This window comes from Pelmatolapia mariae, linkage group LG13 (genome assembly GCF_036321145.2).
Source record: "Pelmatolapia mariae isolate MD_Pm_ZW linkage group LG13, Pm_UMD_F_2, whole genome shotgun sequence".
NCBI classification, from domain to species: Eukaryota; Metazoa; Chordata; class Actinopteri; order Cichliformes; family Cichlidae; genus Pelmatolapia; species Pelmatolapia mariae.
The window spans coordinates 16,047,355-16,064,985 of NC_086238.1; the positions used below are offsets into that span (position 1 = coordinate 16,047,355).

Here is a 17,631-nt window from a genome sequence, read left to right on the forward strand (position 1 = left end):
TGCTCCAAGAGTCCATTTTGGTGTTGAGGGACGGATGCCAAATGACCAATCAGCACTTAAAAGAAGCGTACACACACAGAGAGGCATGCTGATGTCCTCAGACAGACATTCCAAAACACCCGGCTCTTATCTCATCAAGGCTCAGTAAATAAAACATTTAACAGCTGAGCCAGACTCAGGATTATAGAGTCAGTGTGTGTGTGTGTGCGTATTTTTTACACATAAAGCACAAAGAAGCATCCGACGCATCCGAACGTAAGCCAGACACAAATTACAGGATATCAATATTCATGAGGTAATATGAAGTCATATACAGACCAAGAAATTCTCAGTGGATAACAAAACAGAACAAGTACTCCAGCGCTTCAGCTTATGCTTCAGTAAATTTACCATAAGGCATGACAAATCTCTGGTGGGATCCAAAGAAACAGCATAGCTGCAGAAACGCTGCAATCCTAGAATAAGAACATATATATACATCAATAACCGTGTGAGACATGGCTTTATCACTGCTGCTTTGTTTGCCTTTCTTCATTTTCTGTCTCTTCCTCCCTCTTTCCTTAATTATTCTTCATTTTTCACCACCTTCCTGTCTGTCAGTTAGACTGGGTGCAGTATTTAACATGCTGAGGGGACACATGTCCACCCCAAATGCCACAGAACAAATTCGCTACTTTGTTTGCGTTCACAGCTCATTTGGCCCGATCCATGTTTTGGCATTCTGTTATTGTCACGCTTGGTGAGGTTTTCTACGCTGCCCGACCAAGGGGGAGAAACACGTTCCAGGGGCTGTCAGCTGAGGCTCACATCTACCCTCTATCCTGCCGGATTTCCTTCAGGTTTACCGTTTATGTAGAATGCGGCCTGCGAAAAAACGGTGACTCCTCCTTACTTTGCTCCTTATTTTAAAGACAGCGGCAGCAAATTTTGAAGAGTGAATCTTCAATCTGAGTCGGGAAGAAACGTTCCAGGGAGGTGAGAGGTTGGAGAAGTGACATCAAAGTCAACTGTGTCCCTTCCCACCCACATCTTGACCTACAGCTGTGTCTGCTTTCATGCGCCTCCACCATCAAAACAGTCACACACTCTCGTGTACACCGGGTCTCAGTTTAATTTGAGTGACCAACCTCGCAAAGTGTCAGTGTCGTGCTGATCACTCAACCAGCCACGGAGGTCGAGGGGAGGGACGTGGTCTCGTTTGCAATTTCACAGGTGGAGTTGCGCGGTGGCGGGAATGTCCCAGCTGGTCTCAAAGGTCTAATCTCCCCCAGCTAGCAGCAGTCTATCCACCCACTAACTGTAAACACAATGGCTCCCAATGGCACTGAGCTGATTGCCGTTTCATCAGGGCCAGGACTAGAGTCAGTGGAGAGGAGCGCTGTCTCGCACTGTTTGATGAACTTGTTTATTTTCCCTGCACATTGGAGGCCCAGAACAAACCGATTGGCAAGCAGCGTGTTTATCAGAGAAAGCATTCCCGATGACACTGGACAGTCGCTGCTGCACCAAAGCCACAGCAAAAAAGCTTAATTAGAGCTTTCTGAAAATAATGTCTTGATACCACCCCCTATAAAGCCCATGCCCATTATTACTGCTAAGTATGCTCCTCCATCAATTATGGCATGTGCTAATGCGAGTCTCACAGTAGAGAGCCAACATGTTTCAGTGGGCTCAAATAGCTTTGCTGCACTCTCCCACTCAGAAATTAATCTTCTTCCCAGCAGACGTCTCTGCTCATGCCCGACACAGAAAACAACAAATATACTGGTATTAATTGGTCTGTGTACATTGAAAAATCAAGTCCTATCTAACATCTTCTCCTAGAATACATGTGATCGTTTAGTTCAATTTGTTACATTTGTCAATTTTAAACCCTACAAAAAATGCTTATTAATTAGCTGTTTAGCTAAATCCACTAATGGTTTATTCACTTTAATTGATAAAGTGATGTGTTTGATGGGAGGACAGTTTGGCATGCTGTCGGCTTCTGAAATGAGGAAAAAAAATTATATATATATATATATATATATATATATATATATATAGATATATATATATATATATATATATATATGTACACACACACATACATATATATATATATATATATGTTTATATATGTGGAGAGAAAACGAGAAGACATTACGCCGACTGTTTACCTCTCACTACCACCCACTACGTCTGACATCTGTTCTCCACCTCCACCACACCTTTTACTCTGCGTATCCACTGTCATTCTTCATACCGCCATCCTCCTCATCTTTCTCTCGCTTTTTCAGTGCTCCTTCCTCACACTGCACTTTTACGCGAGCTTCTGTAGCTTTCCTCAGAGATCTGCCAGCACACACATACTGTGGCTGCAGAATGCAGGTGATAATGAAGTGTCTGGGAAAAGAGGATTAGGTGGAGTGGCGGGCATCATCCCCGTGGTATAAACGCTCATCTTTCCCTTAAGAAGGACACATGGAGCGTCTTTCACCTCAGTCTAACTGCCTGTCCTGGTGTCACTCTCAGCTAGCATACTGGGATGGCTGCTGCGGCCCTGCAGGAGAAAACTGCGAGTGGGTTAAAAAAACGGTGGGCCCTGCTCCTCGGGGAAGCTTGGTGTTTCATCCTCTGACACCCATCTGTTTATTCTGCACAGTCAGGCTAAGAGGAGCATAACAGGCAGTGGGAAAGTGAAGATCTTCACCAGGGGAACAGGCTGATACAGAGGGAAGGATGGGAGGGTGAAAAAGAGAGAGACAGAGAGAAGGAGGGAGAGAGAAACTCCTCCTCTTCCCTCTGGTCTGAAAAAAAGATGACAGTTTTCCTCTGGAGCTTGCTCTGCCCTCCCTGGACTCAAACCTTTCTTGTAGGCAAGAGGCCTGTCAGACACAGCTAACTAGGCTGCCCCATGAGAGATGCAGAAAGCTTGACAGTTTGTTACTAGTTGGCATGAGGCTGTAGCGGGTCAGTTTCTGCACAGATAGCGTAAAAAAAACAGTGCCACTAATCAGCCACCAGCCAGGAATTTAGATATTCTCACCTAAATACTCCCGCTGCGATTTTTACCAGTGCAGTGTATGGATTTCTATCTATATACCACCTTAATGTAACTGTACACTTTTATAGTCGGGAGCAGTCAGGCCTTTGGATGTTTATTTGTGGTGCAAAATGCAAACCTCGGCTACGTGCAGTTTGCACGTGTGCGTTTTGCTAACTCAGCCCATACGGCATTGGTTCAGCAGCTAACAACAGTTAACATAGCAGAATAGTACATGGCACATTAACATCACAGAATGCAGGTCAGTAATTGTACCAGCTACCACACCTATTTGGTTCCCTCCCATCAGTAGTGTGTGGCCTCATGTTAATAACAGCAACTGGAAGCTGAAGGAGAATTATACCACAGACTACTTCAGGCCCACACCAGTAGCATGCTGACAGTATTAAATAATCTGTGTAGTATGTGCTAAATTAAGCATTTATTTAAAACAGATCATTCTGCTCACTGTGGCTGGCTCAAGGAGTGAGGTTATTTGAGAGTTAGCTAATGGTTCTGCTTAAAGGCAGAGTAAAAATACACTATAAAGAGTATAAAGGGTAGAGGAAATACATTGAACCACCATGTTAAGAACATTAATTGTTAAACTTTAAAAGAAAGTCATCACAAATTCATTTTTTACCTTTTTTTAATATTATAGTGAGGAGCCTCGGTGTTTGGCTGATTTTTTTTAATACCTGAATGTATATTTCAGACTATCTATTTCCCTTTTGTCCCTTCTGTGTTATTGGAACAAAATATTTCTCAGGATGCAATCCTGGGTAAATGTTTTCAAAAATGACAGGGTTTCATATGATTGGTATATTGGCATGTCAGCCAGTGCTGAATCACTTGTGAGCGTGTGCCTAAGCTCTTGATGTCCTTGTAATAGCCTTGCCATGATTGGTGGGACTATGGGATGGGGTAGTGCCCTGCTAAGAACTGTCCCCGTCTGTCAGATCTCATCACTCCACAGTGCGTTGCTGGGGGCAGCAGGACCAAAACTGACCACTGAGTCAACTGACAAGACAACTCAGCATCCAGTTATGCCAGAGTAAGGATCACACACACACACACACACACACACACACACACACACACACACACACACACACACACACATAGACACAAACACACTGGCGTTTAAATTCAGGCAGGCACACAGACATGCCATCATGCAAGCAAATGCTTCCACAGTACCATTCAGACTCACAGCCACTGTCATGACAGTGCACAGTTAATAGGAGGCATATATATGTAATACACACAGACACATGTATGCAAAAACAGACAGCACCTTTAATTTTGTGCAGGATCCACCCCCAAAACGGCCACTATAAAGCCCATGCAGGATACAAATGTGCTCTGACACTGTGGTTGGCAATGCACTGAGTTGTCTAAAATCTTAACAAGTGACCCAGAAATGCTGGTGAACAAAAGGGATGTTTGGGGTACGTGGGGAGGTCATGTGTGATGCAGTGTGGAAGAGAACTAAATTGACACTTTCTTGCCTGCTCCTTGAGCCCTGTGGAGATATTCTCACGTTGTGTTCAATGAGGGGCGACAGAATAAGGTGGACGATTCTTAAACGAGGTTGAATATCCATTGTTGTACAAAAGCAAGTGAATTACAGAGAAGCTGAAATCTACATGTTGTGGGAGTGCAAAATATCTCTCCTTTCAGAGACAGCAAGAGAGAGCACAAAACGCAGAGAGAGAGAGACGCTGCAAGGGTGAAACATGAAGTAAAACAAGCAGTTCCAATATGTTTAGAACAGCAACCCTGAGGGAAGAAGAGGCCTTGACTGTAATATCACATATATTTATTTGCAACAAAATGATTCAGAGGTAGGAACATTCAAATGTGTGCAATAGCAAAGAAAGGTGGACGCCAAAAGGTATGTACCAGAACTGTTCAAAAAAGCGAGGATTGCTTATATGCATTTTAAGCACTTTATACTTTACCATGATTGTAAGTCAAAGTGTAACAGCACTCTGTGACTGGCAGAGCTAGCATTTAAAACCGATAAGGCTCCAGGGTTTCTCAGTCTTCTTGCTCAATAGGCGATGGAAGAGATTCTAGAGAAGTAAAGCTCTCCACCTCAAATGACTCTTTAGTGGCAAAAGGCCACGTAAGACTCTGGATCAGCCTGAAAATGACATAGAAAATAGGTGATCACGTTTTAGAGAATCTCTGGTATAAGTCTCCATCACAGACACCTAATTTTCTCTCTGCTTTACTCTCAAAGGCCAACAAAGTCAGATTCGTAGCAACCTTGTGCTCTCAAAAAGCACATTCAAATTACAGTGTTGAAAGATCATTTTTACACACCGAAAACGGCAGATGTGAGAGCGGTTTTAAGAAAACGTGCATGGGAAACATGCTTCTTTACGGCTCCATAAAGCTCACTATACCACAGCCACCAGCAAAAGCTCTACAAAGTTTGATATGCTTCTGCTATGTGTGCTGTTTAAAGTTAGACCCCTTCCCTCACCTGCACTGCAGTGCCAGAGATCAAGCGATGCCATCAACGAGCTAATGACATGACTGCCGCAGGCAACAGCGGGCAGCTTGATTTATACATGGGGACAGAGATGAATGATTCATAGGCTGAGCGAGGGATACCGGGACACGTGGAAACTATATGCCCCTCTCGCCCGCTCTTATTCGTGGATACTGACCTCACCATAAACTCTCTGGAACACTCCCTTATGCCTCATAAGCTTAGCATTACACAACTAACCAGTCCTGTTAACGCTGCTCGTAACAGCTGCATGACTGTTTTCTCTCTTCCTCTTTTTGTCTCTACATTTTTTATAACTGTTCCTCAGAGTGTCCCTCTTTACCCCCCTCGGATTCATTCGCTCGCTGGCCATTTCTTCTTCCCTTCCCATTATAATGCAGCGCTAATCCTAAATATGGAACCCACTGTTGTAGGATAAAATAAATGGCCCAATCACTCTGCATCAATTAGTCCATCCATCATTGCTGATTGGAGGATGAGGAGCAAGAGAGGGGGTTGTTCATCGTGACTGTTCTCTGTGGTGGCATGGGAAGACAGAAATGGCACACGAAAGCTTTCACACGGCAATGTTATCTTCACCACTATTTGGGTATCACAAACTGCAGTCCAGCAGATAACCTTGTCCTGTTACTTTCACTGGAATGCCCTCTAAATCACATCACCTCCGTCATAAATGATCTGACGGCATGAGGACGCTTCTCACGCGATAATTACTCAATATGATGACTGAAGCACTGAGACGCTTTAGGTGAAGATGCAGTTGTATACAACACAAATAATTCATCATCTTGCTGCAAGACACTAAAAGCACTTTTGATTAAAAAAAAAAGGAAACGGATCTAGATTCCAGTAAGACGAGCAGATTGTTATGGCTTTATAGCATATAACCCCTGCATTACACTGTGCTACACATTTAATAAAGGCAAGGAAACACTTCAATGGTAGCACACAGTGCAGTTTTAATGCATACACTCACTTAAAAGTTCACTACACTTGAGATTTGTAGAGTTAAGTTGCTTTATAATTTCACTAAGTAAGTGCAATTTACAAAATGACTTTCCTTGCTTATGCAAGAATGGGGCCAATTCAAATATATTTTTTAATTCAATTATTCAAATCAGCCTGACTGGCTAAAACCAATGTGAGAGGGCACTCCCATACTTGCATGGCACATGTCCTGACCCAAGCCTACTGAGCTGCTGTCATTGAATTACACGGATAAAGAGAGAATTGCTGGGTGCTACAGTATACAGTTACAGTACATCACTGCTGTTTTGAACACGCTTAAAAAAGAACATGGAATATTACAGCACGAATACAGGGCAGGCCTAGATCGGAGTGTAACTAACTCTTCTCTAAATATGAGCAGATAAGTAAATCCCAAGGGTGCCCCACTGACTGAGGAATCTTTGCATTCAATTTATCATTTTACATTATTTAGGTTACTCCATGGGGAAATACGCTATCTCTCTCATAAGTTATGCTAATGGCTGTTACTACCATCTGTGAACTGAGGACCATCAGTCAAGCATAGTGTGTAATCTTTGAGTTATGAGAATAATACGTCATCTTTGAGCGATTAGTCTGGGGGCTTCCAGGGAGCTGTGTAAGGGACAGAAAGTCATCTCGCCCAAACCGTCACCCAACACCACCCTATATCTCGACCTGTACCCCTCCCCCTGCAACCGCACAGCGCGCCCTGCATGGTCCCCTCCAATCGACTCAACAAACAAGCCCCGGGTAAGAGCCAGACAGAGGATAATGGTTCACCTGGAGGTGACAGGAAAAGAAAACAGAGCTCTTTGCATAACGAATGGAGATAAAGATAAGCACAGTGGAGCACTTAGGAATCTCAGTAAAGGATTATTCAAACATGTCTTAAAACTGAACACGTGTTTTGTCTTTTTTAACCGTTGTGTTGCGATAATGGCCAGCCTTGCATTTACAGCATAGTGCTGGTGCATCCGTATTGATGATGACGCTCTGCACTTCTGATTGGATAATTTTACCATGAGCAATCTTTTCTCATATTTCACTTAAAGGCCAGAGCTCGGAACATTTTGTTTTCCATCTGTTAACTGTGTTTGTAAAGCGCGGTCGTCATGCAGGCGTTTTCACATCATTTCACATCTGACGAGAGGCAGAAGCGATTGCCTTGTCATATCTTCGGGAGCCTACATCCCATGACATCTTTAGTTGCAGAAGAGGACAAAGGACGTAAGCACCACGACAGCAAACATAATTATTCTCATCTATTATAATGTGTTAATACCTGCCATGACTCATGCCAGCGTTTAGGATAGGAAGAGTGCTAAAGGCCCACGGCTCTTACGTAACGAGTAACGCAGGCAATGTTGATAACCACGTCGACATTGATACATATTTGTTTTAGGGCTCACTTAAAATGCAGACTTTTTTAATGCTATTAGCCCTGTTTTAAAGAATCTAGGCATTTGTGTCATTCTGGACGGGTTGAGAGAGTGACCACTGCCGTGGCTGAATTAGCCCAAGCCAAGACACACACAACAAGCCATGTCAGTGACCCACTGCTTGACTGGAGCACAGAAAGGAGGTCCAACCTGAGAAGAACGATTTGTTTGGGTGGTCTAGTTAAAGCCTAGTGCTAAAAGGGCAATGGTTCTGGTTAGAATGCTAATGAGCAAATTCCCCTCCTGGATGGAGACATCAAAGGCAAGTGAAGCTCCCCCTCTCCGGCTACACAGGGCTTCATGGTATCATTGCATAGCCCTGTTTGCACTTGAATGCTTGTGTTTGTGTATGTGTGGATTAAAAAAAAGACAAAGGGATGGGGAAGGCAGAATAGGCAATGTGATGTTTACATTAGGTCTATTCTTCTGGGACTGTGCCAGCATCCAGCCATGCTGTGACACACATCACAAGAGCAACCTGGTACCATTCATAATTACCCTCTATTCACAGAGGCCCCATTTGGCGTGCTATTATCAGAGATCATTGTTATTTCCCTCTATGTATGTTTGAAATCCCAGTGAGACCAACATGTCTAAAGCAGATAACAGTGCTATTTTGGTTAACCCCATTGCGTACATAATACTGAAGATGCATAACCCAGAGAAAATTCCCATCAGTGATTTCTAAGGATTTAATAGAGCATCAGGACATAAGAATCTTTTCTTATGAATCGTTTCTCTGTATAACTATTGCAAGAAATATAATGCAGCGTTCCTGTGCACTGAAAAAGGCTCAGAAAGAGCTTTGTTGTCATTTATTTCCATCTTTTCACATTACTCTGACTGCGACAAAACAATCACCAGCAAAACTTTGTTTCTGTTTTGCTGTGACCACATGCCACACTTGAATAACTGATGCATTCTAGAGAAGTAAAACCTTTTTCTGTGAAAAGATATATAAACATATGGGGGAATAACAGAGACCATGCGAAGCCAGGGGTGCTCAAAGTACACCTAGGTGGTAAACAAACTTAAATAAAGTAAAGCCTATGTCCAGTTTTCCTGAGCTGTTCAGAGTCCTACTTCCAGAACTGTTAAGAGTTACACATGGCTCAGGTGTGTGAGGCCAGCATGATGGATCATCCTGTTGTGAAGCTACCCCTCTGCAGAGCCCCGAGAAGACAGCTGGGAGATAAGGAGGACCCTATATGAGAGCACATCTCCTCTCCACATCGATCCTCGCCGCCACCAGGCAGGAGGTCTTCACATGCCAAACCGCAGATAGAGGTAGAGAGGGAGGGCAGGGTGACAACAGAGAGAACAGTTTTGCAGGTTTAGCAGACACCTTCGAGTGATAAAGACACTGGAAGATAAAACCCCTCTTGGCCTCATGCAGATAAAAGACAAACGGTGTAGTGCTTTGTTTTAGGGGGAAAATAACAATTTCAGCTCCCTGGTAGATAATAGTAATCTCTCTCTGGTTATAGTCATCATTGTTTACCATGGCCAAAAAAAAAGAATAACAGAAAGACTAGCCGCTGTGGCGACCCTTGTGAATAAGGCAGCAGTGGAAATTGGCTTCTTCTTCCTTTACTCTTCTTAAAAATACACATAAAGGACGTATGACATACATGTTGTTCAACTTATGGTCATTATTAGCACATTAAAAGTGACTCTTTGCATTTTTGAGTTAACCGACCTCGTATCCTGTGCCAGTAATTTAGGAATAGCATCGCTGGAAGTCAATTAGGAATGAAAAGAGGCTTTGCTCTCAAAAAAATGGCACTTGCTACAATTAGAAATTCCTCTGGAGTTAATAAGCGCAGCTGCAGGTTACAATCAGCTAAAATGTTTTCTACAAAAGTACAACATTAACTGACACATAAGATCTCACGTTCTCATGTTGACAGCCTCCAATTCGCCTCTGTTTTTCGCTGCTGCTGTTATGAAACAGAGCAATCTGTAATATCCTCAGAGCTATTATTAGTTGAAATAGAAACTGGATCAATCACCACGGCCAAGATTTAAAGAACTGTAAAAAGGTGATCTGGCACAAAATAACAATAATGAAATTGTAATAGCAAAGAGAATTGCTTCTTGTGTTTCTTTGTACATGGCAAATCGATAGCGCGAATCGCAGCGGAGACAGACACCATTCAGGCGGACAGTATACCTGCTTTACAGGGTCTGGCTTGGTTATGGACAAGCATGTTTGTGACCCTCTGATCTCAATCACAGAAATTCCTAAGATGGCTGTGCGCTGAGGGCCTCTTCATGCTGCTGATGGATTGAGATTCTACACGGCAACTTTTGCAGTCTTAAAAATGTATCAGACGAGATAAGGGGCACTCCAAGCTGCATGATTAAATGCGAATAAGGTTTCAACAGCTCAATGTACACTCTAATGGACACCATGTGCACAGAGCATATAACCGTCGAGTGGCTTTGATCTTCCTTTTTGCCCGTCCTTTGCTTCTGATGAGTCATCTTTGCCAGGTGGTAAACCCTAATGACTGAATAAATGCAGAAGCATCGTAATCAGAAGGTGCAGCATGTGCCTTTCTTTTTGGTACACAAAATTATAAAACCTATTTAAAAAGGAACTATATAGTTTTGGTTATATAGAAAGAAAGAAAGCAGATGCAGCATAAAAAATGAACCAATCATCCACAATACTGCATTTTTCTCACTAAAGAAAACACAGCAATAGGAATAAAATGATACAGGCTATAAACACATACACATTGGGAAAAATGGCAATATACGATACAGTGAAGATGCTTTTTGATGGTTGCATTAAAATGTGGCGTAAGAAATAAAATGTTTGCTGTGATAGAGACCTTCATAAAATACAACATAGGGAAGATTTTATCTATAATACATATTTTGATTAGTTATATCAGACAGCTAGTTCTGCTAAGGCAGACTGTCATAGTCGGGATCCGACTATACAACTGAAGGCTGTTAATGTAGCTGGATAAACATATAAGTCTGAAGCAGTGACCTTATTTCACTGTCATACCATCCCTACATATGAAAAATTTCCCTGGGGACTAAAAATTAACAGTGTAACTTGGTGCATGGTGCATTTTACCCAAAACCTCATCTCACTGCAGTAAAGAATGATTATTTCAATCATGTCACTGCATAAGTCAAATTTTACAAAGGAAGAGCCGTGTGATTGGGCGGTAGCATTCTACTGGAGCTCCCTAACCATTGTTCCCACACTACAATCGGCTGCCTCAGATTTCCAGCATTGCCTTGATGATAATGTCCTTCGGCAGGCTGCTAAAGTAATGACCATCTCTCAGTGTGGCACAGCGCAAGGTTGCTCTGTACCACGCTCTAATATTTTGGCCTTACATTCAGCCGCATTTAACACAGACACTTGAAGTAGACACTAAAATCTGCCATGAATGCAATGAAACAGATGGGCTGAATGCCTGATCTGATAAGTGCAACTTTAATTGCTTTACCATAGGAGCAATCAATGGGACGCGATAGTGAAAAACAAAAGCATTCACTCACCTCCGCCTCCTCCCAGAAGACTGGAGTTTGCTGAAAAGAGAGGGAAAAAAAGTACATTTAGTAAAAAAAAATGTAAAAAACATACATAAATATGGATAATTCAACAGCATAGGAGATCACAGCGTGACGAGCCTGAAACTGGCTCGAATAATAACAGTTATTTAACAGATTTTTGTATCGCTTTGAAAGGAAAAGCCTATAATGACACATTTCAATAGCTCCGTCTAGCAAATATAACATGAATGTCATCCAACAGTTTGTTTATCAAATCTCCAGTTGACAAAAATGATCAATGTGTGAGGCAGTTTTTTTTTCCCTTTAAATATCAAATTAGCAACTTGGCAACAAATGTGTGATTCAGTCAGCAGCTACTCAATATACACTCCTTGGCGGATTTTCTTTGGCAAAATCACAGCGGTTGTGCTCAATAAGACATGCGATTCATTAAAAGCAATTAAGAGTAGTGTGCAGTGTGAGACAGTTTTATACTACTGTGCAACAGTGAAATCCAGATATTGTCATGGCTTTGCAGGGTCTGTTCATCTCTCTGGGGAACATGTCACACAAATTGATGGAGACACGGTAAGAAATTATGGCACTACTGGAAGATATATTTGCAAGCAATAAACTGTTTCTACTATGTGTGTCCACTATAATCTACACTAACAGTATGCTGTAGGTAACTGTGCAGTATATGAAATATAACCTTGGCATAGAGTTTCACACTATTGCAAAAATAATAAACAAACATAAATTTATATCACTAGGACAAGGTATCAGTTTTAATAGTGATGCAACAATCAACCGGACAATAACCAGGTTGAGCTCATTTCCAGCATTCTTTGACCTGACCAGTGACCGACCTGCCATATGTTGAAATATGAGTCCATCCCTTTCATGCATGTGAAAAAAGCATGCAGCAGCACAGGCAAATAGTCACGTACACTCACAGCTATGTGCTAACATGTCATCAGTGTGGAAGCCTTTCACTGCAATTCAAGTTCCCCAAAGTAAACCACAAGGGAACCAACAACATAACAACAACCCTAATCAAACACACTAAGGTAGTTGAACATGGACATTTTAAAGAAGCTGACGAATGGAAAGTGGCTAAAGTCGAAGATAACCAATCATCAGGTCAGAGCCGGCCACGAGCTAGCAGCCTCTGTATGAGCAAAGGATTAAAGCAGTTACAAGGGAAATTATGGAGCATGTATGTAAGTAACTGACATTTGTTTTGTTACACAAATCTGTTGTACCTACTTTAATTTGACATGATTAAATATGTCAGGTTAAGTTGCGTGTACAGCAACTCATTTACATGTAATTATTTTTATCTACTTGCAATTGCAGAGCACCTATTTTCAGTTGTTTAAATTTAAAAAAAGAAATTAAATAACATAAATGTATTAAAAAAAAAGATCCTGTAATTTATTGCAGTTTACTATGACAATAACATAGACATAGACTTCATTTAATTCCACGTTGGTTAAATTCACTACAATGTAGTAGGAGCAATAACGATACACATGTATTTTTTAGACAGTATTTATCCTGCGTGGGTATTAAACAGGCTGACTGCTGACAGGGTGAAGGACCAAGAAAAAAATTGTATTGATGGCAAAGTGATTTTTGTTTGCTTCTGTTAGTTATAGCTCCTAAATCTGAATGAGAATCAGCCAATAAAACTGCAGCTGGTGGATCTCTATGCTTTAGCTTAAGTTTTTCCACAAATGCATTGCTAAAAGAAAACCTAATATGTTCATTTCCAACTTTACATTTTTATTTCTGGACTTTGTAGCTTTTCATGATTAACAAATTTGAAATAATGAAAAAATAATCCCCTTGTTTTTCACTGTGCACTTCAGTTCCTCAGCAAATGAGTGGGGCTGTCCTCTCACCTTCTCTCCCTGACGTTATGTAGACTAGAAAAGAAAAACTGACAAAGAGCGGCCTGCTGGTGTGAATTCTGGCTGGATGAGAATATTGGCAGCAGCAATCTTATTGTTATGCCGTTCTTGGTCACAAAAATACTGGACACTACCATCACATATCCACAGCAAGTTTAAACACCAAGTAACTGACATGATCGTCACAATACACCATAAAATGAATGGCCTTAACATGTTATCTCATCGAGCCTATGCACTTGCCAAAAAAGAAATGTGTTATGTACCATAAACGTGTACAGTAGCATGCTGTCAACACTCCCTGTATCAGGTTTGCCGCATTTCTAAAGCAATTTGTTCCAGCACATTAGCTGAGAGGAAAGCTTTAGCACGAGGCTTCTGACATACTGTAGATACGTAGAAGACCCCTGAGGTAAAGCGTAGCTCACTGATGTCTGTTGTTAGCTTTCAGACCATTTAGTTCATCACCACCCATACGATGACCCGTGCTGTTCACGAATGGCCGAGTCTCCTCCATTTACTGTAGTTTACTGGTAGTTAACTGTCACTGTGATATACCAGCTGGGAGAGTATCATTAAAGTGAACCTGTTTTCATTCTTGCCCCGTAAGATACATTCCTTATACACACGAGAAGGAAGATTAGAGGGGATTTAAAGTACATCTGTTAATTTGCAAGTTTCTGGAAGAAGGTAGACTATGTGTTTGAAGCGGAGTTCATACAGCGGATATTGGAGGAACCATACACCGTGCCATGCCTTTAATGATCCTCAGATCCAGCTATGCATCGGGTATCATTAGCAGTCAATGCTTCCCTATTAAAAGCTTATTATTTCTCAGAAACGTTCTGTGCTGAAGTAATAGATAATGAACGTGTGTTATCAGGGAGAGTAATCCAATCACAGCAAAGTCCTGTGGCTTTTATGATTTTTTTTTGTTGGTCTGATTACATGTATAAGTGATTTCTGGAGTTCACTCAGTTTCTGCATGTGTCTGTGGAAGCATTACTGTTTTGTTCTCACTTGGGCACCCAACATGAGTGGGCATAACTCACGTTGTTTAAAAAAAAAAAAAAAAAAAAAACCTCTCCCACTGCAGAATGTGTTTCATCAAAGGCCCTTTGTTGTGTGTATGTGTGTGCACATACAATATGAGCACCAACATACACAAACAAAAAAAACAGCAACTCAAACAGGGATGTACTGACAATGCACTGTCATGTTTACAATAGCACCTCTCCAGGTTTTTCTGTGATGAAAAAGACACTCGTGCTCTCCCAGCCTTTGTTTAGCTCGGGAATCTGACAGCCATCAACGGAAAGCACGCAACTCGAATGTGCATCGTTTCTAGAACAGCCTTTCATAACCAGGTTGGGACATTTTTCTGTTCATGTTTGAAGATCACAGAAGAAGCTCAGAAGCAAAAAAACCCCACTAAACTAAAGGAATTTTCATCAGTGTATATCTTTCTGCATGATATAAATTTTCAAAGTTTGAAGTCATTCATGTATAAAAGCACAATGTAAGTGGTAGTTTCAGTGCCAGCTTAAAGCAAGCTAATACTATGCTAGTTTTCAGCAAAGTCTATCATCATTGTCTAGTCTCCTGGGGAGTCTTCCTATTCCTGAGCTATTAAAACACTGGGGTTTAATTACCTGACATTATGGAAATGCATGCCTGAGGGGGGCGCTTCATTTACTCCACACCTAATCAGAGATTGGAGATGTGGTTGCTAATCAGTCTGACACAACTCTCCTGCATGTGTATGTGTGTGTGAGGCAGAGCAGTGGTAGTAGTGAACAGGGTAGGCCAGGGGTTGAGATGCGAGATACTTTTTTAATGTGTTTATGGGAATAGCCCACTGGGAGATGAGGCGCGTTCTCATCTTTGCAGTCAGTTCGATGAATGTGTGCTTGTGGGGAAAGGTAAAAATGTTGCTATGTGCTTTTATGAGCCCCCCCGCCCGATCCACCCACCCCAACCACCCTTTCCTGTTTCCTCTCATTGAATAATTACAATGTCTTTCTTTATACAAAATACTGTATCTGTAACACGCAGATTCAACGAGCTCAGCCCACATGCATATCAACAGAAACACGTAAAAGTGAAAATGAACGGGGACTTGGTTTAATAACAGGTCTAAGACATAAGACAAATAAGAAGCAGCTGGCAGAGAAGCCAACGCTCCTAGCAACAAAGGCTGTGAGCTGGTGCTTTATTCAGTATGACTTGCCTAAGAAGTGCGTCAATTATTCTGAGTGAAAATCAAAACAGAAATCCATATTTGGCCACATCCATCCCATAATGCATATTTTACAGTGTGCGTATTAATTATAAACTAGACCTCCTTGCAGTTTTCCCTGCTCTCGGCTCAGTCTGGCAATCTTTTGGACCAGCACATATCAATTCATATTATCTGTTTTGTTTGTTTTCTACCTTTTGCCTACATGTTGAGTTGTCTCTTTAAAGCATGTTTATGCATTTCCTTCTTTGCGATCCTCTCTTTAGCGGGCAGAACAGAATATTTCTTCACCTTTTAAACAGGGGAAACGATCCCATCACAGCAGGCAAAATATAGGTGCAAGTTTGAGTTTTCAGCCTGGTTGTAGTGAAGGTAAGCCTTGACTGTTGGCAGTGACAAGAAAGAAAAAAAGCAGAAGCAGAAGCTCTTACAACTAGGAGTTTTTCAGGAGTGCTAGTGTGTCATTCCAGGAGCAGCCATAACATGGGAGATAAATCTCAGTGGAAAGGCTCCCCAGATTGTCTGCAGATGGTAGGTCATTTGGAAGTGCTGGTCCATGCTGTTAGGCTGGCTCATCAAACACGTGTCTGGACTGTCACTGTGGGAACACCTACTTCCTTTCTGCCCTTTGAACCCTTAACCCCAACTGCAACCTCATATACCCCTCACCCAATGAAAACAAAGTGGTGCCACTGCTGTGTATTTTTAGGGCAAGAAAATATTGATAACAGAATCTCCACTGAAGAAGCCAGCACACACGCACACACACAATGAAAAAAAGGCTATTGAAACCACTGTCTCATCTCAGTGTGTCAAGATATTTGCAGAGCATTCATAAAAATGGCTTTTGTGCACTTCAGTGTATGAGTCCTGTGTGTGTATATGTGTGTGTTTGTGTGCAGAGGGCACCAAGGCATGGATCTGGGTTGCATGTTTGGTGTCGTCAGCAGAGCCCTAGATCATGCAGTTAAATAGGAAGTGCTAGACCGTAACCACAAAACCTCAAGGTGGTAAACAGATCCACTGTCTACCTTCTGCTCTCTGCCACCTTAACTGAACCTTTTAAATATGTTCCATCAAATGCACATTCACCTTATCCTTAGCAGCCTCGCACACGCTTCTCAGCAAGCTCAGACGTTAATAGCGTGCTCCGTTGTGACTTTGGGATAAAAGGTGGGCTACAGAAACTAATAAAAAATCTTTATGGGTCAGGTTGCCTGCTCTGTTGCTGAGTCAAAAGAAATCCTTGTGCAATTTTTCACAGCAACCAGAGCCACCACAGCAATAAAACGCTGCTGGGCCTATCTGGGTCTACAAATCTTACCAGCATTTTCTTAGATTTTTTGTTGTTGTTTTTTTTTAGTAAATACATCCGAGAACAAATGAACTGTCATAAGCGCGCTCTTTGCTTTGTTCCACATCACTCACTGCTGCTTCTGAAGCGTGCCTTACCTGTCCACAAGGAAGGAGTTCTGATTTTATCAAATGTGACGTTACACAGAAAAACTGTCCCAAATAAAAGCACTAACTAGGTCAACAGAGCTGCTCTTTGTTACCAGGAGCCATATTATCTATTATTCGGCTTTAATTAGAAATCTTACTTACAGCTAGTCTGACAGGCAGATGATAAGCATCTTGTGCACAATGAAGTGCAAAAAAAAGAAGTCCTTGAATAATGAAAAAAAATGAAAAAGTTGGCGGAAATAAAAGCTAATCATTTGAAGGCTTGACTGACACTTAGACGGTCATTAGCTGTTCCTCTTTTTGGTGTTCTGATGTTTAACATGTCAGCTCTGAAAGTCGATCTTCAAAGAGTCAGCGGAGTGAAGGACTTTCTTTTAGAGTGGAATAATGTTTGCTCCATACACAGCCGACTTTTCCACTCCACCGGCCTTCCTAACAAGCACTGATACTGTGTGATAGCACGCGCGCACATCAAATGCATACGTGCGTGTACATGGAAGCATTCCAAATTT

At 41.8% G+C, this 17,631-nt stretch overlaps 1 protein-coding gene across 1 annotated transcript in view; it reads right to left on the reverse strand.

Moving 5' to 3' along the window:
* macrod2 (mono-ADP ribosylhydrolase 2) overlaps positions 1 to 17,631 on the reverse strand; it is a 414,494-nt gene that overhangs the window by 271,790 nt on the left and 125,073 nt on the right. The window contains exon 4 of the mRNA XM_063492022.1: positions 11,507 to 11,536. Within this exon, the coding sequence (XP_063348092.1) occupies positions 11,507 to 11,536 (30 nt within the window). The remainder of the gene's footprint in view (positions 1 to 11,506; positions 11,537 to 17,631) is intronic.